This window comes from Montipora capricornis, chromosome 6 (assembly GCF_036669925.1).
Source record: "Montipora capricornis isolate CH-2021 chromosome 6, ASM3666992v2, whole genome shotgun sequence".
NCBI classification, from domain to species: domain Eukaryota; kingdom Metazoa; phylum Cnidaria; class Anthozoa; order Scleractinia; family Acroporidae; genus Montipora; species Montipora capricornis.
In genome coordinates, this window is record NC_090888.1 from 59,095,441 (window position 1) to 59,120,440 (window position 25,000).

The 25,000-nt window shown below is 39.4% G+C and overlaps 2 protein-coding genes across 5 annotated transcripts in view; one reads left to right on the top strand and one right to left on the bottom strand.

Moving 5' to 3' along the window:
• The window catches only part of LOC138052678 (early endosome antigen 1-like), a 15,402-nt gene extending 445 nt beyond the window's left edge, over window positions 1–14,957 (top strand). Inside the window, exons 2-7 of one of the 4 annotated variants that reach the window (XM_068899230.1) lie at window positions 2,611–2,654; window positions 4,215–4,253; window positions 6,819–7,024; window positions 10,698–11,965; window positions 12,501–12,548; window positions 13,842–14,957. In XM_068899230.1, the coding sequence (XP_068755331.1) occupies window positions 4,236–4,253; window positions 6,819–7,024; window positions 10,698–11,965; window positions 12,501–12,548; window positions 13,842–13,852 (1,551 nt within the window). In that variant the 5' untranslated portion in view covers window positions 2,611–2,654; window positions 4,215–4,235 and the 3' untranslated portion in view covers window positions 13,853–14,957. Of the gene's footprint in view, window positions 1–2,610; window positions 2,655–4,214; window positions 4,254–6,818; window positions 7,025–10,697; window positions 11,966–12,500; window positions 12,578–13,841 lie in introns of those variants that run through there. The other 3 variants (XM_068899228.1, XM_068899229.1, XM_068899227.1) reach the window with 3 other exon arrangements.
• Window positions 13,955–25,000, bottom strand: part of LOC138052680 (uncharacterized) — a 17,134-nt gene continuing 6,088 nt past the window's right edge. Inside the window, exons 5-18 of the mRNA XM_068899231.1 lie at window positions 24,625–24,714; window positions 24,430–24,528; window positions 22,261–22,307; window positions 22,012–22,126; window positions 21,638–21,762; window positions 20,712–20,871; window positions 20,048–20,197; window positions 19,477–19,593; window positions 18,774–18,854; window positions 18,417–18,506; window positions 17,928–17,982; window positions 17,754–17,845; window positions 16,621–16,713; window positions 13,955–16,195 (exon numbers count right to left, since the gene is read on the bottom strand). Coding sequence (XP_068755332.1) covers window positions 15,986–16,195; window positions 16,621–16,713; window positions 17,754–17,845; window positions 17,928–17,982; window positions 18,417–18,506; window positions 18,774–18,854; window positions 19,477–19,593; window positions 20,048–20,197; window positions 20,712–20,871; window positions 21,638–21,762; window positions 22,012–22,126; window positions 22,261–22,307; window positions 24,430–24,528; window positions 24,625–24,714 — 1,524 coding nt within the window. The 3' untranslated portion in view covers window positions 13,955–15,985. The remainder of the gene's footprint in view (window positions 16,196–16,620; window positions 16,714–17,753; window positions 17,846–17,927; window positions 17,983–18,416; window positions 18,507–18,773; window positions 18,855–19,476; window positions 19,594–20,047; window positions 20,198–20,711; window positions 20,872–21,637; window positions 21,763–22,011; window positions 22,127–22,260; window positions 22,308–24,429; window positions 24,529–24,624; window positions 24,715–25,000) is intronic.

Here is a 25,000-nt window from a genome sequence, read left to right on the forward strand (position 1 = left end):
TCTTAAACCTTTCCGAATGGTTCTCTTTTCTCTCACTTTCCCTCCTTTTTTGTTCTCTCCCTTCTCCCTAAATCAAGAATTTAAATTCGCTCTTTGTCAGGAAGGAGCGCTCATTTTGGACGACGGTGACGTCGGCTGTATTTTTAACCCAAAGCTTAAATTTTTTTTCTGGTTTGTACAGTACATTGCGTTACGAGAGCATTCTTTCAATAGCTTTGGTTTAAAGAATTACTCTTCTATATCCGAGGGAACATATCTCCTTTCGGGCTTTTCCTGTGCCTGCAGTTTTTGGGAATATCGGAAATATTAGCTTTATTTTGAACAAAAATTTGTATAGAGTGGTATTGGCTTTCTAATAGTAAGCGGACATAATACATATTTGGTATTACGTTCTGAACAAGTTTTTTCGGAAGAAGTCTTATTTATGAGTGAAAAGGTGGTTTATCGCGTTTTATGAAATTTGGGCTTGTGCAGTGCCCTCCGAGGAGGAAGTAAAATACAAGGAAAAGAGGGCTAGAGATTCGCTGTTTTCCGTTTTTTTACGGACTCTAGTGTTTCTGATTGTTTCTTATGAATTTACTCTGCGCTTCTTTAAGCTTCTTGGTGTAGTTTCGATCTTTGCGATCCGTCTTTTCGCTTGAATTCATCTTACTTTTTTCAAAGTCACGCATTCCATCTGGTGAACATAGTTTTCTTCCTGTTTTGCCCAAGACACGCCAATAAGGTGCTGTATAGTTTGTGGGTTAATATCTGACGAATCTGCAAATTTGGCCTGAAATCAATTGCATTTTTACGAGCAGGTGCTAAGTAACCCAGGCAAAACCAAACATGAAAAAGTTTAAATTTTTATCCATTTTAGAAAATATTGAATACTGTCTTGGCACTGCTGAAAGGTTTGTCGAGCAAATTAACATTAATCTCAAAATTTTCCCAACATAAACAGGATTTGATTTGATGAGTATCATGGTATCTGTTTTTCCACTAAACAGCATGTTTTGAAGAAAATTTTATGGAATGGGTGCAATATATGCAAATTCTTTTTCTTGATGGTAACATTTCAAGTTTCTTTTTTAACAAATTTTCATCTCAAGGTTGGTATGAACAGAAAACCATGTTTTTGAGATAACTTTGAATCTAATTTGGACTGAATTTGAAAAATTCCTAGTTTCTTTTGTTTTTGACGTAGAATAATTTAAGAACCTTGCCATTATGTAACGTACATCATTTAAGTATTTGTTCCTTTTTATCAAAGTGTGGGGATTTCCTAAATAGTCACTATAAATTCCATTTTGGTCTTTGTTTAAGCCCTAGTGGTGCACTCCTTTTGTAATAAAATTTCAGAGACAAAATGGTGAAGACTTCTTTTGTTACAGTTGACCATAGATTGGGGAAGAGTTTCTTTTATGTTGTGTCACTCAAGTATGACACCTGTTGAATAGACCACTTTTGATATATTAAAATTCAGTCCTAAACAAAAGGCATCATCTTGAGGCTCTGGGGAATAAACTCATACAAATGCTTATATTTATTCCCCAGAGCCTCGAGATGACGTCTTTTGTTTAGGACTGAATTTTAATATTTCGAAATTGGTCTATTTCAAATCGAAATTCAACATCAAATTATTGAAACTTTTTACCATTACATTGGCCAACTGAAATGTGAACCTATAGTTTCCTTTTAAATTAGCAGAAATTAGACATGTTGGAAATAATTTTGCAATGAATTTTCCATGGTTAAAATGAACACATTGTTAATATTTTTCAATAAAATAGCTTTCCATAGAAAGGTCTGTCCAAATTTATTTCTTGCCCTGGCTCCAATGCTGCCAGGGATGAAATTTACTATTTGTAGATTAATTGATGGACCCTGTGGTAGCTTTAAATTTAATTTCCTGCATTCTTGTGAAATGTTTGTTGTGTTGAGAAGGTGAGATATGGGGTAATATAATCCGTAAGGAGAATCTGTTTGTCTAGAAAACGTGAACAAACCACTTTGTAAAAATGTCTTAAGTTACCTTTCTAGGAAGTTGATAATTATATAATTGTCTTTTGTTTGTCGTGTAAGAATAATGAATTAGTTTTATGTAAGATTTAAAATAACTGAATGATTTGTCAGAATCCCCATAAATTATTTTTCAAACATTTTCTTTCTTCTCTGCACAGTCCAAAATTGCTTGCTTAATTCTTAGTAATTTGTGCGGAGAACTTCACTTTTTAGGAATGTATGTAACTGGTGGCTTGAAATTGTATTCCCTGGTTTAATTATTACAGAACAAAATGTTGAAAGCTGTGAAAAAAAAGGTGTCAAGGAGAAGCATGTGGTTTCCTGGAAAGCTAGCAAATTACTCTGAAATCTAGTGAAATGCTTGTTGTAACACCTTTGTATACATGTATGTCCTAATTTCCTCAAATTTGGCATCTCTTTTATTTTTTGGCAAAATCATATGGTGTCATGTAATGAATTTTTTATTCTGTAACGAATTATGTAGATAACAGGTTAATGTTCCCGTTTAATAAAAAGTGTGAGAATTTTACATAGCTATTTCATCTATAAATTTCATTATGGTACTTTGAAATGTTCTAGTGTTTTGATTCATCAAAATGTTTTCAGAGTGATCAACTCAAAAATTGGAAAACCACTGAAAGGTTTGAAAGGTTAGTTTAGTTATTTTTATTATATCAATGATTGTGGCAGATAACTTTTACTTCTGTCATCAGTGGATGTTATACAAGTTTGACACCTGTTGAATTGTTTGAATGTGACCATCATGTGGCTTCAATAATGGATAAGTGTTTTTGACATGCGCTAATGGATTGCAACTGCATGAATAAATTAAGTGATTGATCATGTCAGAATTCAGTGCCTTGGTGTTAAACCTTTTTCTGTCGCTTTTGACCACTTTTTCTCGTTAATGTCCTTTACGGGGGTATTCCTGTCACTGAGACACATCAGATCTTGTTCTAAAATTAATTTTCAGTGATGAATGGAAAGCTGTATCGGTCTTTTTTTGTTTATTTTGTTTGGTGACTTGAAATGTATTAAATTTAATTTCGACTCTCATTATGAAATATAAGATGTTGTCATGCTGTGCTATAGGAAGAATTCTATGGAAGAGTGGCACTGTGGTCTGTCTTTAATAGAGGAGACATTGCAAAATTAATATATACTGAATATAAATTATGAAGCTGTCATTGATTTAAAACTGCCCTTTAAAAAGCCTGCAATTATTATTATTAGGGTTTTGTATAAATATTATGGTTAGTTGGGGTATAGGCTAAATTATTTTTGAAAGAAAATCTGATCACTTCAGCTCTTAAATAGCTGATCCTGAAACTCAACTTAACTATCCCTGAATGTCATTACAGTTAACCTTCCTTTCAGTAATGCTTTTTGTCTTTCATCAATGTTCAGTGATCCCTTTGGCTTGTACTATCCAATCCTAAAAATATCTTTGAAATTTTTCTTTCCTTTTCCCATGTCTGTTCATTGCTTACATCTTTAATAATACCAGTATGCTTTCTGTTTCCTATGGCAAACACAAACCTGGAAAGTTTCATTCTCCTTAGCCTGATCTCCTCTGTTAAATCAAAGGTGGAAGCTTCTTATACAAAAATGTGACATATTTCATATATTCTAAAGTAATTGGGGACTTCTGTCTCGGTGGTAATTTTTTGTGGTGCATAACATTCCAAATCAGTCATACATTCTCTTTCCATTTTTTTGCTGTTCTCTGAGTTTGAATGCTTCATACAAGATCAGACTTCATAGTGTTGCAACAAAAAAACACTGCAAGACTAGCTGTACTTTTAATAAAGTAACAGAAAACAAGCAACTGAGGCCCTTTATAAATTCAAGAGAGTTCTAGGAAGCTGCATTTTCTAAGCACTACCTGTCACATGGCAGACACATAAAACAGTTATTTTTTAATTTTGAAAAAGGCTAAGGCTCTTACTGATTTCTTGTTCCCCCCTGTATGTTTCTAGAAAAGTTTGTTGTAGCTTTACGAGAATACCTTTGGAAAGTGGAACCAAATACTTTTCTTGCAATGTCTTCAGCAACAAAAAATACTGACAATCTCCTTGTCAGGGGAAGGTATTTTTCGTGGAAAGTTGTGGAACAAGAAAACTATGTAACAAGTTGCATGAAAAATTGCCTTGTGTGTAGTTTTCTAGCTATCATCACACAATTTGTTCATACTATTTTATTTGTTTTAGATTGGGGTTACTTGCAATACCATGATGAAAGAATATTATGTAAGTATTTCTTGTAGACGGGTGCAATGATTTATTCTGGGTCTGAATTTTGTTTATCCTAGATAAGTGGTGGCATAGATGACTCTTCTATTTTTTGGAAGGAAAATGAATGTAACCCAAGACATGCAATAACATAAACTAAAATATTTTTAAAATACTAATACCACACCCTATCAGGGTCTTTTCAGGGATAACCATTCAAAGCACAAATCTGAACTGACATGAAACAGAGCAGTCTACTAATAATATATTAAATAATTATTATAGGCAAAGTGAAACAGTCTCAAAGAATAGAAATAAATCCAGCGAGTTGTCAAGCACGCTTACCCCACTCCCAAGCTTCAACCTATGTGTCTAAAATCATTTTTTAAAAAGGAGTTACTGGTTTCAGTTTTCCAGTTAGCTCAAATACAATGCAGGGTTCATATGCATCTTGAACACCCTTGAAAACCCTTGAATTTCGAGAGTACATTTTCAAGGCCTTGAAAGTCCTTGAAAATCTAGATGCTCTTCATTCCTGGTCCTTGAAAGACCTTGAATTATTTCTGACCCACATTTTTAATCTTTGAAAAGTGCAGTAAAAATAATCAGCCACTCAAGTGATGTCATACAAACGGACGAGCTATGGGGTCGAGAATGGTTACCAGTGCCTTTGCATTATTTTCACGCATGTATGTTATGGGAAATGACCAAGAATTGTACTGTCAGACTATTTCCATGGGTAAATTCTTCGACGTAAATAACAAAGAGGACCTTGAAATTTCAAATTTTGGCCCTTGAAATTCCTTGAAAAGTCCTTGAATTTTTAGTCTGAAAAAGGTGTACAAACCCTGACAATGGCATTGTGGCTTTTTTCTTAAATGGGATGGACGGGTAATACAGTCACCTTGCCACCAGGAAGACTCACCATCAGTAAACTTACCACCAAGAGTCATCTCGCCACCAGTGATGGATATTGGAGTATAATTATTATTCTGAAGTAGTATTATAAGTAGGGATGAAAATGCAACCACTTTCGTTGACCTCACTCTGCTCGGTCTCGAAAAATGGTGGAATTTTTAAATCCTGACAAAACTACTTGGAAACACAACAGCTTCCCGAGAGGCCCGGGTGACGGGGCAGTTCGAACTGGCCATTCAAAAAGCGGCAGGTCGGCGAGATAGTCAACTACTTCAAACCATAGTTTTGTAACTTTTGCCAGCTTCATATTTTGGCAAAAAGGGAAGTATTGGGTAGCCAGTACCTTTGATACTCTCTCTTACTACTTGAAACTTTTGTAACAACATTGAAAAAATAAGCAGCTTTGTGCAGTAGATTGACTTGTTGCATTCAAAAGTTGGTACATTTGGACATTATTTGAGGGCTTACCGGTAGTTCTTCTCTCTCTACCACTTTCCTCCAACTCTCCCTCCCCCTACATGGTGTCCTTTCCCTGCTCCCAACTCCACCCTGCCCTTTTCCAATGAACAGTTTGGGAAAAAGGAATTTCGTTTTCGCTTATTTGGCAATTTTTAGAGTGAGTGTTGCAAAGACTTCTTCTTACGAGGAATCTGTTTTTGTAAGTTCTCTAATGAAAGTACCTCGTCGTGTTTTTGACCTTCTGCTTCCATCTTTGGAAGCTTGGCCTTATTTTGACTTTTGACTTTTGCTGCCTTTTGTGGTTTTATGCATCTTAAAAACGGTCTCCTGGATTTGGTATTTTATTTGGGGAAAAAATGAATTTTCATTGATTTTTATGCACTATGCATGTTTTACCGTTATTTATCGCATTTCTATGGTTTGTTCGAAATCAATTGAGGTAATTTTATAGACTTTTTCTACTCGGTCCTTATTTCCCTCCCCTATCACCTCCAATCTCAGAATTTGTGGGGGTTCTGCAAAATGACCAAAAAACGCTGTCTAAATTTGTGCCAGCCTTTCCTGGTGTTTTCAAATTACAGTATTTCAGTAAAATGATGGGCAGTCCGGTAATTTTTCAAATGGGCAAAAACCTGTCAGTTCCACGAATTCAACTCGGTTCTCTCGCATGATAGGATCCCCAGTTACTTATCGAATTGACAACCTCAAAAATCTAACCTTCTAAGTTTTCTCACGTAATGACTGGTATGGGTCACTTTTTCTCAATTTTTGAATGCTAACGTGTGATAAGACTTAGATACTGTTTATAAGGACTTTTGAAATGAGCGCTTAAGACTTGCCGGTAATGTAGTGATTTGAAAACCCTGATAGGTTTGCTGTCGGCCATTTGAAGAGTTATTTTTAAGCGCCATCCTTTTTCCCGTGAAATGCATTTGAGGTGTAGCCCTAGTAATGAAAATGAACCCACGCAAGTACAGAAAAAAACTCTTACAAGTTGTATTCGATCACCGGTTCTCTACCGAGTGTGCTTCTAAGTCAAACGGGAGCAGGTCGCCGAAATTTGACATGTCATTTCGCGGCAGAAGAAATGAACCTATCCCTTCTTCGCCGTCCATTGAGACACCTTAAAAACAAAAGCAGTATAGGATGTGTTTGTGTTACAACTTACAGGCTACTCTTTTTATTATTATTTTGCAACTGTGGCAGTATGAGGATTTGGAGGCGTTATCACAAACTGCCCGTGAGGTGTGGTTAGCAGAGCAGTGTGCTGCCTTCGAAACACAGATACAGAATCTATCACGTGAGAAGGAAAAGGATCATTTTATAGAGGAGCTCTATCGCAAACTCAAGCAAGTGACCCGTCGCTGGCAGTCGTGGAATCACAGATCCTTTGGAGGAGTAACTTCAAGAGGGTGTGTTGATTTTTTTTTGAAGAGTTTTGCAGTGAATGTTGTTTTGAAAGCATTTTAAAGCCCTCGTCTTGGATCCAAATTTGTGATCTCAAGCAACGAGAACCTCATCTCAAAACACAAATCCGCATTATTGCTAGAACGGTTTTCAATTGATTGTCGAAAGTAATTAGCGAATTGCATTGGTTTTGCATGACGTCTTCACTCAATGATTGGTTCAAAGTTCCCGCGCAACTTTTTCAACCAATCAGAAGTGAAACCAAAACCATTCATGGCTTGCGCGTGCACAATTTCCCGCTCTTTGTGTCGGCTACGTGTAAGTACTTCGAGTTTTGATTGGGTTACTGGATTGCTTCGGTCCTTTTTGATTGGCCAAAGTAATTACTTTGGTTTTGGTTTTATAACACTCTATTGAAACTCATTCTATCGCTTCACGACTATTCCAACCCGTGTCATGGGAACGTTAACCACAAGACGTTCTTGATCCGTGGACGGCAACCGTAATTGTGCTGTTTTCCTCTTTAAATGTGTTGACACTTCCACATTTATATTGCTAAGTATCTTTTCCCTGGTGGAGACTATTGGTCTAAAATCCTGATAGAGGCTACTGACCTGGCATGCGAAATGTTCACTTCCGGTTGTCGTGCGCGGCTTAAAAACGTCGCGAGAGGAGAGATGCTGACGTCTTCCCCAAAACTTTAGATTTGATTGTTACTGTTACGCGCACGTGTGGAGCGTGCAAGTCCTTTGTTAGACCAGTTACTTGACAACGGGCGAAGGCACAACTCAAAACTCAGGGCACGATTTGAACCAACGACCTCCTTTTAGTTTTCTTTTCGTCCCCCGTCTTAGCCGTATTTGAAATTTGAGGCGCATAACATTGTTATGTCGGCAGACCAGCGGAGCACATTGTCCACGAGGAACCTTCGACAAACGACCTAGCTGCCCAATAATTCTTTTAGGTCGGTCAACGGGGAGTCAGCATCCGGCCAGTGTTGTGGCGGTCATATGTTCGACTCCTGCCTAGAACTCTAATTTTTCAGTTTCGTTTCGCCCGTTGCCAAGCAACTTGTCAATCATCTTTCTCACGGGTGCATAACACCTTTAAACATCCATAGTTGCACGCGCAAATCCTTTTTTTTTTTATGCTTTTTTTGTCAGAGTTGTGTCATTTTCGCTCCCATTGCCGATGTCGTTTCTTAAGTTTTCGAATTTTTGGGAATCCATGACGAGGGTTTGGTGTTGATTAGTAAATTGTGTGATGTCTCGTCTCGAATAATGTTGCCACTGAGTTTTAAAAAAGGGAACGATCGGGCGATCATCCAGTCAAAAATTGAAGCTAATATTTCTCGATTCCCTTCTATTTTCTTCAGTCTTTCTGGGTTTAGTATTTTACTAGTAACTGCATACCTTCTCAGGGGGCTATTTACCGAAGACATCTACCATAGCACTATGATGATTTACGATACCAAAGCAATATTGTGTACTATTAAAGCTACATATTACGAAAAGACAACTTGAATCTCCCGGAAAACAATACGCAGCTCAGTTGACAGTTATGGAATAAAACTCTGTGTTACTGCACTACCACACGTACGAAATGCGTGCCTGTTTTTTATTTCGCTTCTCGTATCCTCAAACACGTACTTTTGGTACTTTCACTGTTACGCAACAACAACAACAACAAAAAAACTGGTGTATCTAATAGATAGTAATGCTGCGGTACATTTCTTTGACAATATTTATCAATATTTTCCATTGATAACCACAGCAACGGTGCATTGAAGTCAACAGGACTTATTTTACTTTTTTGAGGGAATGAAATGTCGTCAATGTCCCGAAATTTAACCCGGACCACCCCCTTTCCAGACCTTGATGAAATGGAGAAAATGTAAACGGAAATAAAATACAAACCTCTAGCTGATAAGCCACTGATCTGAAATTCGAGCATGATGTAAAATGAGAAAGCAAGACACTACAAACTCCCCTAGACTGCAAAACAGTCGTATTTTTTTGAGAACGCAAGCGACACGGTAAAATAATATTCAGACGAAAGGTCTGGAGCGAGTGTAGGGCGTGTGAGGCTCGCGCGCTTCACACGCGAGGATCACGCTTACGGCGCTTCGCGCCTTCCGAAAATGGAAGAAAACGACTGTTTTGCAGTCTAAAACTCCCCTTGCACCAGATCGCGGGAATCGAAAGATCCGTCAGATGTCTAAATTGTATGCAGAAATTGTAACTTAAAATCTGTCCTGGTACTCATCAATCAGCAAATGTCTGTAGAACTAAAATCAGTGCTACGGCTTGAAGCACATGGTAAGCTTAACGAAGTCATTTGCGATCGCATAAACCGCAGCACATTTGATAATAAAGTATTTTACGGTTTCATAGTAGTTTTTCTAATCATTCTACACGTTTGATTACCGAAAATTCCATCAGTTCTTCTTACTAGAATTCGACCCTAAGAAGGCGTGGCTGCGTCAAACGATGAAATGCGAAGCTCAATAGACCAATTTCGATATATTAAAATTCAGTCCAAAACAAAAGACATCATCTCGAGGCTCTGGGGAATAAATATAAGGATTTGTATTAGTTTATTCCCCAGAGCCTCGAGATGATGCCTTTTGTTTTGGACTGAATTTTGGTCTATTGAGTCAAATGTCAGTTTTAGGTTTTTCGTGGCGCAGTGCATTTTGGTAAAAAGTGGTGAATTCGAGAATTTCCAGATTACGTTACTGCTCGCTCGCTTCGCTCTCTCCGCAGCAATAATTTAAATCATTAAATGAAAAAGGCCAAGAACTTGGAATGTTTTAGGAAACAAATCTTTTCCTGCGTTTTTCATAATTTTGCGGAATTCATCCTCAAGCGCCAACGAACCAAACTGCGTTTTGGCTTCCATCAATCAAACACTTCCGACGCCAACCAGAGATGACGAAATCAATAACCCACTTTCGATGTATTAAAATTCAGTTCTGAACAAAAGGCATCATCTCGAGGCTCTGGGGAATAAATATAAGGATTTGTATGAGTTTATTCCCCAGAACCTCGAGATGATGCCTTTTGTTTAGGACTGAATTTTAATATATCGAAAGTGGGCTATTGCTGCGTGACTAACCCACCAATCAACATCTTTGGTTCCCACGGTACATTCGTTTTTTCAAATTCGACGCCGATGGAAAGCGATGGAATCTGTACGAATCCTTTTATTGAAGAATTTGTAAAAACATATCGTAATGGATTATGGTGTTCGAGCTGTGAACTAAACAAAAACTCCAATTTTCATTTCCGGAGGCGGAGTCCATCTTCACGGCTTTGTTCGGAAATTTGATTGTTTGAAACCAAATCACAGTTTGTCGCTTAGCGCTTGAAGGTAAGATTCCGCAGAATTATGCAAAACGCATAAGGTCCAGTTTGGGGGTCCACGTTTTGTACCGTCACTGTTCAAGACCTACTAAAATCCCCCTTCAATTCCACGCACGAACTGTCGTTAAATTACCGCAAGCATAATTCAACATCTCCCTTCCCCTCGGCAGCATTTCTACAATTTAGGTAAACAAGTACTTTAAGCTCTTTGTTAATGATATTTCAACCATATGTCTACATTACTGATTTGGAGACACGTCGTAAATCAAGGCAAAACAGTTAAAAACGACTTTGTTCATTTTTGGCTTCGCAGGTACGTTGCGGAGTTAGCCTCATGGGAGAGAAATGTCCAGCTGCGAGGAATTTTAGTTCCAAAAAGCCAAGCAAACACTCCTGATTCCAATGTGCTTCAGAGGTTTGATGAACTCTGTACGAGCTTTGGAAACTTGCTGGATCGTTTCAGAAAAGGTGTTTTCCAACCACTGAACGATTTCTTTAAAAACGCGAAGGTTCTGGCTCATCTCCAGAGCGTCCCAAAAGACTTGGAGAAGATTTTGAATCAATGGAATTCCCTGCTTACTTCTGGCGCGATCGACGAGAAATTATTCAGCCGCACGAGCTGTGAAGGACTTTATCCAATAGGAATAAGAAATAGAATACACGATTTCGACCTCGTTTTGAGACTTGTTCCGGACTTGACCGAGAAAGCATACGAAGCCCTGCGGCTCGCTCGTCGGTGGAGACTGATCGGAAAAACTTCGGCAAGTTCGGTTGTTGAACGAGAAGAAACTTACACTATCATTTCTAGGGAAGAAACGCCAAAATTGCGCAAACGTCGAAGCTCGAAATCTTCTAGGAAAGTTCAGAGTCTGGAAGAAGAACTTGAACAATCCAAAGCCCAGTGCGCCTCGCTGGAGACCGAGCTTAACAAGTCAAACGCAAAATGCGAAGCCATCGAAAAAGAAGTCGCAATGTACCGACAACAATGTAACCAATTAGAGAACGAGGTGGAAACTGTGAAAAAACGCTGCGAAGCCTTAAAGGAAAAGCTAGAGAATGCGAGAAAAGAAAGTAAAAATGCTTCCAACGAAATTGAAAGTTCTCAAGAGTACTGTCGTGTCTTGCAGCAAGAACTTAACGGCGCCAGGCTCAAATATTGCACACAGAAAGTTAAATTTATAAACACAAAGAAACGATTTGTTCATGTAACCAACCAACTGAACAAAACTCGAGAGCATTTGAAACAACTCGAATGTGAACTCGAAGCGCGACAAAAACACTGTCAAGCTCTGCAAGTTAGATTAGCAAACTCAAAGAAGAACATTTTGACGCAGGGAAACATGCTGGATGTGTTACAGAACCAGTGCTACAAACTCAAAGAGGATCTCGATGGTACAAAAGCGAAGTGTTTACAGTTAACTTGCGAGTTGGAAGAGTCTCAAGGGAAATGTTCGTCCCTTGAGAAGGAAGTGGATCAAATGAAAGAACAGTTTCAAAATTTACAGGCAGAGCTAAGAAGGGCTAAAGCTCGCGAAGAGCAGTTGATTCGGCTGAATTCACAGTTACGACAGTTGCTTCAAGGTATGAGGAAGCTCAAAGGCTCGTTAACCTTGGGTTTTTTGTCTCTCAACAACTCTATGCCATTGTTGTCACTGTTAATGTGCGTCAAGTTTCATCGCATCATATAGGGGACGTAGTCCCCGGTGTTGTGGTCTAACCTAAGCTGGAAGGGGGCATCTTTCACTTCCATAAAAATTAATTGTAAACTGCGTAACAAGCAGTCTGGCTAAAGTCCCCCACAAAAGTATTGTAAAATTAGTCCTGAAAAGCCCCGTGGGGGAGAGACTAATAGCAAATCATCGTATCTCATTGTATTGTATATCGCGGCAAAAAATCGCAGTACTGTTAGATCGAACTGAAATCGCAAATTGAGTCCCAAGTTTACGGTGCGAGGTATGCTCCGCCCACAGCTAATGTGCAGATTTTCTCAAAGCATCTCTTTTTCTTATATTGTGTTTTCTTGGAAGAATCACTAGAACATTCCATTGTGAGTTTTCCATAGTTTATCATCCTTAAAAGCTTCTATGGGTATTTTTTTTTTCATTTTTTTAATCAGATAAAGGAGTTGAGGAACCAGAGATCAATTTACACACTCCAGACACAGGTATGAACTTCTAGAAGAAGGTTTCATGCAAAATAAATTTTGTGTCTACACGTGTAATTGTAAAGAGGTTACACCTCAGTGGCTTAACTCATTGCAGAATACCTTGTCGCTTCAAAGCTAACTCCTAAATTTGCTGGATAGGCGGATGCGAGGAAAGGATGAAGACAGACCTTGGGAACGAATGAATTTTTGAGCTTCATATATGAAGTATACCTTGCGACTTCTTCTTAATCCCATCGAGACACAAAACAAGAGCAGTACACAGCTATTATAACGACTCACGGGATTGGTTCAGAAAACAATGGGCACAAAGAACGAAACAAAAGAAACAGGGGACCCTAATTAAAAACAATAGAGATTGCGTCCTAAAGGGATCCAATGAAATTAAAGGTTGTAAAGAGCTGCGTCCTATCCCGGGTCCAAAACAAGCATATGATAGCTATGAACCGGTTTGAGCGAAGGCTGCCGTGACTAAAATTTTATCGCGAAAATATGAATCGCTATGAAAAGAAGAAACATGTGATATGCCTCGTTGTTAAGGCGCATCCGCGTATCCACTGATTCCACCGCTTATTTCGTATCCACGGCTTCAGAATATACTTAGAACCGTGACATTACTAAGGGATGGGTGGTATTTTCCCCTACGTATCCACGTATTCAGCCTCTCCAGAGGTGCAGCTTTGAAAGGGCAAGGTATTTTGGAATTGTAAGCTCCGTTTCGCTATCGTAAGAGAACTCAAGCAAGGATGACGACATCGGCTACAAAAACACCAAAAACAAAAGGCATTGCACGCCCCACACATGCGTTTTACATTTTGGTACATTTCCTCACCTTTCTCGTGCTGGCCAACGACGCCAAATAATTTGACATTTGAGGCTGTATGGAGGACGCGAGTAACTGACGATAAATTGTCAATTTTCTTCCCAAATATACTGTTTATTCCTGGAAAGTTCATGCACACTTTCCATGCCGAATGACTTGGAGCAATCGCGAAATGATTTCAGTAACCGAAAGTTACTTTTACATAACGTTTTCATACTTGTAGTCGTCATCCTTGCTTACGTTCTCTATTAAAGCGTGGAGATCGACCAAAGAAAACGCATTGGGAATGGGAACCGACATAAGTGTTTGAACTATCGCTACCCTAGATTGGGTTCTGATTGTCTCACGGTTTTGACGTAGGTTAAATGAAAACCGCTTTATCAAATTTATTGCAACCAGCATGTAATGGTCTTGGAAATTGTGTAATCTTGAACCAGAGAGCATCTCGTGTTTTTGTGTTTACATTTCAGATCCTTCGTGACTTTAATGATGACTGAACAAGAGCCGAGGCCACCAAGGTGTAGTCTGGGCTGAAATCGTCATTCAAGACCTTGAGACTTCACAAGCCTTTCATTCACAAAACTTCCAAGTGCTTCCATGACCAAAAAGTCAATTCTTTTTCTTTGGATTTCAAAACTATGTTAACTTAGCACTAAGTGACCCAAGTTTAAGCCTTGATTTCAATAAGACTCCCGTTTACTTGAACTGGAATTTAACCTTTGTAACGGTCCGCCATCACTAACTTTAAAATCTTGAGAGACTTGCAAGTTTGAGGATGCAATGCGTGTTTACGAGGGTGAATGCAGCACTGGTTTTTCGGACTTAAACTCGTGTTTTGCATATATAATAAAAAGTATTTACACGCTGAAATTTTAGGCTGGTGAGTAAATGACGTCACTTATCCCTAGAGGACATCACTTATCCCTAGAGTTCAATCGGTCAATTTTGAACGAGAGTAATGGCGTACCGTGAAATCCAAAACTTACACTCGAAGTAAACACGTGACAGCCTTTGGATGAAATCAAAGCTCAATATTTTGTCAGTGAGGTGTTAAATACACTTTCAAAATCTGAAGAAAAAAGGAAGTGATTTTTTTTATCATAGTATCACTTTTAAATTTTAAGGACACGAGTCGCCGCGGAAATCGGACGATGCGCCGTCTTAAACACTCGAATAATTGCCGTCGCTGTTAATTTAAAAACACACATCTTGATAAAATCATTGTTCATTCGTATGAGTCAACGACAAGCTCTAAAAAGAAGTCAAAAATAAATAAAGATATTAATAAGTAACTCTATCAATTAAAATATGGAGTGGTCTTTCACATGCCACCAAATACGACTTGCTGAAAAGCAAGGCAGTGACAAATTTTGTCTTGAAATGCACTGAAATTTATGAATGAATTGAGAAATGTATATAAGCTTACAATATGCCAGTGAGTTGTTGTTATGCATCATTTCTGAATGAAAACATCGGTACAATTTTAAAATATGGGAAAGAAGTTGAGAATTAAGTAATATATTTGCAGTTAAATTAACAGACCGGGGCTTCTGTGTGTGTGCAGTTCGATAGAAAGAATATGGTTAGCAAAAAAGAAGTAATATATGTTAAATGATAACGTAAAACTCCACAGTCTGTGGCAGAGTTTAAAATTAACTCCAACACTGAAATAAAAATTAGAAAAAAAGTGAGTGGTTTTTTCATCAATGAACACAAGAATTTCAGTCTTTCTGTTTTTTTTAGAGTTTATACTGTCTTGTCCCCAGGCCCGACTCGTTGAGCAAAAAAACTGAAAGTAAGGACGCAAGGAATGATGGGAGGTGACGTCGATTAGGAGCAACATGTGGCCTATGAAAAGAGAGGGAGAACTGCGGAGAAAGGTCTCCCATGTCCTCCCTCCATTGCTTACGGGCTACGAATCACTTTTGGTATTACAGAAAGACCATCATGATAGAGCTCTCTAGGGACAATGCAGTTGTTTGTAAAGAGATTGAGCACTGTACTTACGTGAAACGGCAAACTTTAAACTGCAAATTGCTGCTTGTCATTAATTAAAGCTTGAAAATTATTCTTCTCACTCGTCTTTCCCTTCTAACCCTTTCACCCCCAGGAGTGATTGGTATGTAAATTCTCTTCACAATTTCAATAGCCCATTTCCGAGTTGCTGCATGCTTCAGTTTGAAAGCGAGTCCTGGTGCACAACCATTCAAATGGAAATGAGTTGCGTATTCTTATGCAAATCAAACTCATTTCCCTTACAATAGTTGAGCACCAAGACTCACTTCGAAACTGAGACAAACAGCAACTCGGAAATGGCCCATTAAATGTCGGTCAGACAGGTATTGAGAATGAACATTGTTATCAGCTTGAGAGGTGTGATCTTGGTGTACCGGTAACTCCCAAATTCTCATTACTACCCAACAAATAACTCTTTTGTACTAGTTTGGAGAATTAACGTTTCGATCGTGGGAATGAGAGAAGTAAGAAGTTGCTTGATATCTTCACATGTCAGCCAAGAAATTAAATGAGCTGAAATCCCACAGGTTTCTTTGATTTTTGGCAAAACGCAAATTTCAGGCTGGTGTTTGCCACTAAAGGCGATGCTAAATTTCTCTTAAATGTCCGTGGCAACGACTGTCGACAGATTGAAGTTCAGTTTTCTTTTGTGGATACTGCTGGTCAGCATGTTTGCACGCACGGTATCTCTGAACCTGGAACCTGGTGAGGTTCTCTGTCTCTCGGTCCACCAGTCAGCGGCTACCTCCAATTCCTGCTCTAAGTCCTTCAGTTTTGATGCCGATGAAACTTTTATGAAATAACAAACCTGAAAAACGGGAACAATAAAATGATGAACTTCTGCGAATCGAGTTTAATGGACAAGTCTAAAACATCACGGGACTTTGACTCGCACTTCAAGGGAAGGGTTACCAGGGTGGGCCGGTCGTTGGTTCAATTCCCACCCTGGTCAGAGTTTTTCTCTGTCCTTGTGTGGGCCCATTTCCATCAGTAGGGCTAACGCTCACATGGTTCATATTGGATAGAAACTCTAGCACTACACATTACACTCTATTCAGTTGGCTCGTATTGGTCGAGGATAATAAAGGGAACACCGCTTATGCATTAACTATTCAGAGTGTTTGCTCAAAATCACGATCCCTAGCTGTGTTTGCCGCGCATGCCCTGCGGTAATTTGAAATAGCCCGTCTCGCTCTTGGGAAAACCTTTCCAGTATCTATTCTTAGGCTTTACCTCTTTCGGAGTAATTTTAAGTTGTAACGTGCGGTAATCCTCCTTTTGCATAGAAGCCTGATCAAGACGAAACACATCTTTGGGTTGATCATCCTAATAAGAGATTGTAGAGTTCGTTAAACGTGATTTTCGTGATGTCAGAGCACATTTTTAACTGCTTTGACGCAGTAATAAGCACTAAGCACGAAAACGGAAGAAAAAATAATACTTTTGGGAGGATAAAGGACAAAAGGTGTGAAGATAATTAGGTGGAATGCCACAGATAGACAACATCAAAACTTCGGAGTCTTATATGATGATTAGCCAGGTGCGTGTGCTTGTCTCAAAAGTTAAGCCCTGTTTGCTGAAGCTACAACTGGGATGGGTGACTGCTAATTTCCGATTTTATTCCTGTAATCGTCCCAAATTACTTTCTGTCAGTTCAATGACATCATCTCTTTGGAACAAAGACGCGCAGACCTTCAAGTTAAGCAACCCACTTGAATGTAAGCACCGGGTTACCATGCGGGAGGCCATGAGTTCGACTCAGGCTGGAACAACACTCAGGGTCTTTAACTAACTGAGGAGAAAGGACTGCCTTTGTAATGACATCTGTAAATGGTTAGACTCTGTAGTCTTCTCGGATAAGGACGATAAACCGTAGGCCCCGTCTCACAACCCTTCGTTGTTCATAATCCTGTGAGACGTAAAAGAACCTTCACACTTGTCCCAAAGAGTAGGGTATGTAGTTCCCGGTGTTGTGGTCTTTCCTCTGTGGTGTATCATGGTTTGGAGGGTAAATGCTCGGAGATGCTAGTTACATCCAGCTACTCTAAAATCCGAGGGTAAACAAAGATATAATGATGATGATGATCCCACTTGCCTGAAGACTGCCAGTAGGCTAATCTCTTGAAACAAGAACAGTAGTCTACAAACCAGAGGGATTAACACTTGTCAAAGAGCAGCCGCGCGAAGGAGAATGGTTACAAGTCAAACGCGGCTTTACCGCCCGCGGAATTCCCGTTCAATTTTTAGAGCCTCCATCGCGCATCTCGCACTCGAAAGATTATACACCGCCATTTACGCAGGCTTTTATATATATATAGAATTTATCGGAAAGAAAAGTTCTTTTGCAAACGATTTGAATTACTCACTTTTTCATTATTAAAAACAAATAAGAAGTTGTCCTTGAGTAAAAATACTCGTGACGAAGTTTCCTCTGAAGACGGGCCACCATCGGCGCAAACTGGTTGAAAATTGAAAAAGAAACAGCGTCAGCTTCAAGAGGTCACTCTTTCGTTATTTGTTATCCTGATGACATTACTCACATTTCAATGGTTTGCTTTTACCGTTGGCTCCTTGAAGAGAAATAGCATCTAGTTTCTGCGGAGGTGATTGAAAGAATGTATTAATTTTGGTTAGGCACTGACACAATAAAATAAATTATCAGTACATGGACATTGGTCCACGTGCCAAATGTTGGCTTGTTCATCAATTACTTAGGGACAGACAGTAAGAACGTCAATCATGTAGCCAGTCAGTCGCCGAGCGAGCTAGCCAGTCACTCACCCACTACCACTCACTTGCTACACTCACTATCTCCACTTAATCAATCAATCAGTCACTCACTCACTCAGTAGTTCAGCTAGCCAGTCATTCAGTGGGACGGTCAGTCACTCAGAACATTTGCCATCGGTCTATTTAACTTAATTCCGTTATTAGAAGATCAGGCAGACAGGTTGTCCGCAATGAGCATATCAAGTCATTACACAATCAATCCGCCGTTTAAACAAACTATTGTTGCATGGTATACCTACCCCATAGAGTGCTTCAGCCAGCGTTTTATCCAAAATGAAAGACTTGTATAGTTGACGAAGTTGTTGAACGTGCCTTTGACGGCGATCAATCTAAAAATAAAAAAAATTAAATGAATGAAACTGGTCGTATTTGGGGATTTTGATAGTCCTATTGGTTATACAGATAGAATGTGGACTGCCCGCCTATAATTCGCTCTATAATGGAGCCAGGTGCAGAAGTTTCAAAACGTGCAGAGCGCGTTTAGTGCTATTGCTCAGTTGAAATTGCAAAGCTTTCACCGGGATGAGAAATAGAGTCGAATTGCTAGACAGCAAGGTCAATTCAATGGAGTCGAATTGCTAGATAGGAAGGTCCACATCATGGTTAAATAACCAACTAAGCTGCGGTTTAAGGCGCTTGAGTTCCGCTTCGCATTTGTCGTGCTTTCGTTTCAACAGCTGTTTGTGTACAAAATACGAACATTATTACCAAGAGGGATTATTACCAAGAGGGATTCAGATCACCAACAGTATCTAGAGAGAGTTTTCTTAGTTTGGGGTTTTGGGAGGGGGAGGGGGGAGGGGGAGGGGGTAGGGGGGAAGGGAAGTCCCCTCACTGCCGAAGAGTGGGCATAATTACTGATCAAGGTGTTCCAAAGATGAGATTCCGCTGAATCTCGCGCACTTTGTATAGTGGTCCATTTTGTGTTCTTATGGAACGTCAATCATTGTTTTAGCTAGTTTGCTAATATTACGGTGTTGAAATTGTTCACGCTTCGCGTTTTAATTAGAGTTTGTCACCGTACAAGGCAGTACTATTTTGTTCCCAAGAGGCCAAAAACATTTCGGTCAATATTAGAAATAAAGTGCTTTAACTGGTTTCGAAGTGTAAGCAATCGTGGCTTGGAGGGATCCACTTTGTAACCGTTGGTAACCTCTTACCAAATAAATTTTCTGAGATTGTACAGAATAGGCAGACGTTTATAATCCTCAGACCCCAAGGTTAGGAACGCAGCCGACAGCCAGAAAGGCGTCTGGGGACGACAACGATATTATAATTAACCACATATTTCGTACTTACGTCTCGTTCATGCGTAATAGCCTCCTTCTGAAGAACCATAGTTGTTTGCTTCCTCGAGATGGCTGAAAATTTGTTTTCCAGCTCGCTTAGTTTATTTTCATATTCTTTCTTTAAAATCTGAATAATAAAAAGGACCATTTTTGCCATCTGAGCAAGGTACAGTTTCCTAAGAGAGGAGCGCCAAAAGACATCTTGGTGATTGCCTAAAAATTGTGCTGCACATTTTCATCCAATCAAAGATTTAAAAAGTTCTTTTTCCCGCGTTAAGTGACGGCTGCAAATATTTCTTTTGCTTTGTGATTGGCTCATCTCATTGTCGGCGCCTGTTGTGATTAGCTCTAAACTAATTTCTTGAGCTTTTTCGCGGCGCTCAATTGAAATGTACCCAATCCTAATTAGCTACAGCGTAGTATCATGAAGACTATTCTTACTTCTAAAATTCACACTCTTGGCATTTGGTGATTTTTTTACAGTTCTTTCCATTTGTTTTTATTAATTAATTCAAGAATTTTCTTTTAGTTTTTGTTCACGATCTGCAGCATTATTAATCAACTTCAGGGTAACTTCTAACCTCTTTTTCTGTTTTCAGGCTATTGATTATTATTTCTTGATTTTTTATCGTCGCTTGAGAATCCTCCTCCACGGCTTTAATGTCTTGAATTTGACCTTTTAGGACGCAATTTTCGGCTTTTAAAAGCGATATCATCTCTTCCATGCCAACCTGACAAGACAACAATCAGAGAAAACAATCGAGGGGCTTCTAGGAGTCAGTCTGAGCCCTTTAAAAATTGATTTGTGTTTGCCTTTTCCAGAGCTGTTTGACCCCTCAAAAAGAGTAGAAAGTGGCACGCAGATTACGGTATCAAGTTTTCCATCACGATTGAAATTAACTTCATTTTTAGAATAAAGCAATTTAACTTGTTTCGTCTCATTACTCAAACAGGACTGTAATAGAGTGGGTACTAAACTTGTTATTGTCACGCGATCGGAAGAGCCTATCGAAAATGTCTTTTTTCCGGCAATCATGATTTGATTTAAAACACCATGCGACTTGCTTCTTTTCCTGAGGTTTACAATGAAATCAAAGATCTTATGTAGTTTTGGTATTTTAGGTAGGTAAAGAACAAGAGAAAAGTTGTTTCGACTCTTTCGCGCGCGCAAGAAGGGACTCTTAATCTCTTGTCTGAAACAATTGATAGGAACGTTGAAATAAATACCTCAACTGAGAAACTTACCAGTTGCTTGTTTTCATCTTCAAACCGCAATGCCTTTCTCTTTAGGATTTCTAACTCTCTGATACTTTCCTCTAGCTTTTGGCGCGTGTCTGTCAATTCTTCCGACATCTCCCTTCTCATTTGTGTTAACAGAGATCTTTCTTCTTCCGCGTGACAGCACCTTAAAGAAAAGAAAGAAAATGTAATTGCCACATACATGATAGAACGACAGAAATAAATACATCGCGCGTTTCTTGCCTTTCAACTTAGTACAATCTAGTCCCAAAAATCGGTTTTTAAGCCCTGACCTGAACTCAAACATGCGTGACAGGAGCGTGGGTTCGAGTCCAGCCCAGGGCGTAGAAACCATTTTTTTTGGACAGATGTGTGTTGGAATGAAAGAAACGCTCGATGTTTTTATTTCTGTTGTTCTTTCGTTGGAGGTACGCGTTCAAGATTACAAATAAGTGAACAAAGTGTTTTTGTGGTTGCTCATTGCTTTGAAACCTACATGTTTCTTTTGCTTGTGGTGTGCAACAATAATATTTTGGACTAAAGGAAAAAAAAGGGCAGGTGCAATGAACTATATGAAAATATCAATTGTTCACGCAATTTCATAACCATGTCATTAGAGTTTGTTTTCATCGATTGGAAGATACAGCGATTTATCGTGTCTGTGCTCCCTGTATTCCGTTTTGCACGCATTACATGCTGTATGCCGCATAAGTAGGCCATTTATCAGTTCTCTTCAGCCTCGTCATCGAAGCAAGAGGGAAGAAAGAACTGAGTCCCTTCACAAACTTTTTGAGCTGTGTCGAAAGAAACGGCCGAAGTGAAGACCGAGATGGGCTATTGTAAGGTTAGCGATACGTCAAAAACATCACTCGGTCTTACATTGGATACCTCGCATTGACTCTCAATCTATTATAATTATAGGTCCGCAATACCTGCTAAGAGCTGTGTTCAGTTCCTCTCTTAGTCTGATAGTGTCCATATCATGGAAAGGAAACTCAAGCCCTGGACTCGTGTGAAATAATTTTGCCAAGAAAGCAAGGTTAAGGCGCGGGTTTCCCTGGAAAATAAAACAAAACACCATATCCTCAGTTTGCAAATGTGCAAATTCCCAGATTAAAAAAAATTAACGATTTGTCGCAGTGTAATTTAAGTAGCAAAGGAGCCCTCCGTAAGGGCAAAAACCTGGGTCAGGGAACATGCATTCCTGAATAGTTTCGGATTTCCAGTGATTCCGATAGGATATGAAACGAAACAATGACCCACTACTTGATAAACCCAACGTTGACTTCAGGTTATTCAGACCTACCTTCACGATCTCGTGTGCGGTCAAGTACTTCCGACAACGTATAACCTGCGCCATATCAAGAAGTTTCTTTGCTCTGACAAAAAGATCTTGTTCACGAAGAGGAGAAAGGCTACATCTGCGGAAAAGGTATAAGAAGCAGTTTGGATATTCTTGTTAAATTACGTAGAAAGCGATGTGCACACCGCACGCTCTGCGGACTCTGCGGTTCGGGTAAATTCCCTAGAAAAAGTTCAAATTGAGGCTAAATACCTGTCTGGGGCCAGCTGATGAAGAAGATGGAAGTAGATTTCCGAGTCCTATTCGCAGAAAGAAAAACTCAGATAATATACATATAATTAAAGAACACGATCTTGTAACGAAGAAGATATAAAAAAAGACTCAAATTGCAAATAGACAAGTGAAAAGGGACTCCTGAAAGGTATAATGTCCCACGATTGAAAGAAAATCAGCACATCAAAAAAATGCCTTAAAGACAATGCCTACTAATTCAAAGGTATTTTTGCGCAGTTAACTGAATGTGCAGGAAAAGCAGATCTTAACAAGTGTTACTGAAATCCAAAAAGAAGACTGGGGGTAACCATGCATTTTTCGAAGATAATAATTAATCAACAATATTTGTATAAAGCTCTAATGCAAAGCAATGTATGGCGTTCTTTTCCAAATTGAAGCTTAATTAACTCTGAAAAATGCATGGTTACCCCAAATTTTCTTTTATGATGCCAATAGCACTCGCTAAGTTCTGCTTTCTCCGTATAAGTTTGAACCGCGCAAAAATATCCCTGTATTAATAAACATCATCCACAAGAAATCTGAGTATCTCGAGATGCGCAGAACGTATGCGCAACAAAAATAGTAGGCACCGTCCTTAAATAGTTTTCTGAAGACCACATATAGAGGCAATATTTGCGGACCACACACGTGGTAACGTTAAGTGATTGGCAGCCATGACATGCACGATCGCGTTTTGCCGTGCTGAGATGTTGCTGCATGTCTTTGTCCTGCGCATCTGCGCAATGCGGTTGCCTAGTGATTGTCTGCGTCTGCTGTAATATTGAATCTTTGCTGAGGTCATTGTTTACATGTCACAGAAGGCATCATGCTATTTGCAAATTGAATTCAAAAAGTAAAAGAACTTTTTGAACTTAGTCCAATCTCCAATTTTCAGCCTTTTGGCTTTGATAACGAGCTAGTTATTAGCCATCAAACACTGATAAATTATTGGGTGGCAAAAGCACTAATAATAATACCAACTTTATTCAATACAATGAAAGGGAGAGATACCAGAGGTTATCCCTATACGATGGTATCCGCCCGGTTGTTATTGATCTAGAGTCGATTTTGCTGAGCCGGAGGAAAACCGGAGTACCCGGAGAAAAACCCTCGGAGTCAGACTGAGATCGACTGAAACTCAGCCCACATACGACCTTCAGGCCGGGGTTGAACCTGGGTCGTAGAGGTGGGAAGGCGCGGTTGATAACCACTAAGCCATCCTGACTCCACACCTAATGATACTCGCACTTATCTGAACAATTTAAGCGATGGTCGCTTTGAGTGAGGCTTTTTGGGTTTAATTTTGAGTGTGAGGGAGGCTCCAGCACTTGGCTAAGTAGCCCGACTTCTGCACGACACAATTGTGGTCTCATTCACACAGAAGCCCGTCAAGCTAATCCTGCCAAGCCGACCACATGCTGGAAAGGTCAGACCACAACACCGGGAACTCCGTGTCCTACTCTTTTCGAATAGTGTGTGGGTTCTCTAACGTCCCACAGAGTTAATGAACATGGGCTGTGAGACGGGACCTCAGGCTTATCGTCCTTATCCGAGAAAACTTGAAAGTCTAACCGTTTGCAGATGTAGTTACAAAGGCAGCACTTTCTCCTCAGTTATTTAAAGACCCTGAGTGTTGGTCCGGCCGGAGTTGAAGTCACAACTTCCCGCGTGACAGCCCGGTGCTCAACCAACTGAGACACGTGAAAGATTTAGGCGGCTTCAACGGAATTCGAACCCAGGACCTCTGCGATACCGGTGCAATGCTCTCCAAACTGAGTTATGAAGCTACTCAGTTGGGAACAGGTCAATTTGTTGAGCTCATTCGTTCCCGTGAAAGGCCTGAATGAAAGAAATGTATATTTGAAGTGCTGTTTGTGCATGCGTCGCGAAGGTATGACACGTGATGCGTTAACCTCAGTTCTGAACATGCGCATTAGGTTTGGAAGTCAAACTAAGAATAAAATACTGAATATTGAAAGTGCGTTCCATAATGAACTATACTATCTATGAAAAATTTGAACGCGATATTCCAGCCATGATGCTTCAAAAATTCGAAAATTTTCAAAGAATGTACGGTATCATAAGTGCTAACGAGGCAAAAAATGCAAGCAAAGATTCCCCAATTTGGCAAAGTAAGGCGAGAGTTACCTTCAGTGAACTATCAAAGTCTGTCATCTCTAATCCCCTATAATTTGTATGCCTCACGTGGTAATTGACCCATCGCTTCAGATACTCCTCCGGAGGCAGCTGAAACAGATATGTTATGGTTACGAGTGAATGTTCACGCAGACTTTTGAAAGCACCATAAAGCTGATAAAGTGAAGATGAATAAGAGATGGCTACCTTGGCGAAGTCAGCCCATTCTTCGCCGGTCATTCGTAAAACAGCTAAGTTTGGTTGTTTTTCGACATTCACGCCAGACAACAAATCCGTCTAAAAGGAAAAAAAATATATGATAGATGTTTAACAATGACAAAGAGACACCTTGAAAGAAAATCGGAGTCCTGTTAGGATTTGAACCTACATGTGAAGTCAGCCTATCAAATGACCAATTTCGTTTCTTGGTTTTCAACTGGACATGAGGCTCATGCGGATAAACATCATTAAAAATATTTGCGAAAGATCTTTTGCTAGAATGGCATAAGCCGTCGCTTATAGAGTGAATACATATGAATTGATAAAATTGTCAATCACGGATAACGATTATCAGCTCACTGAT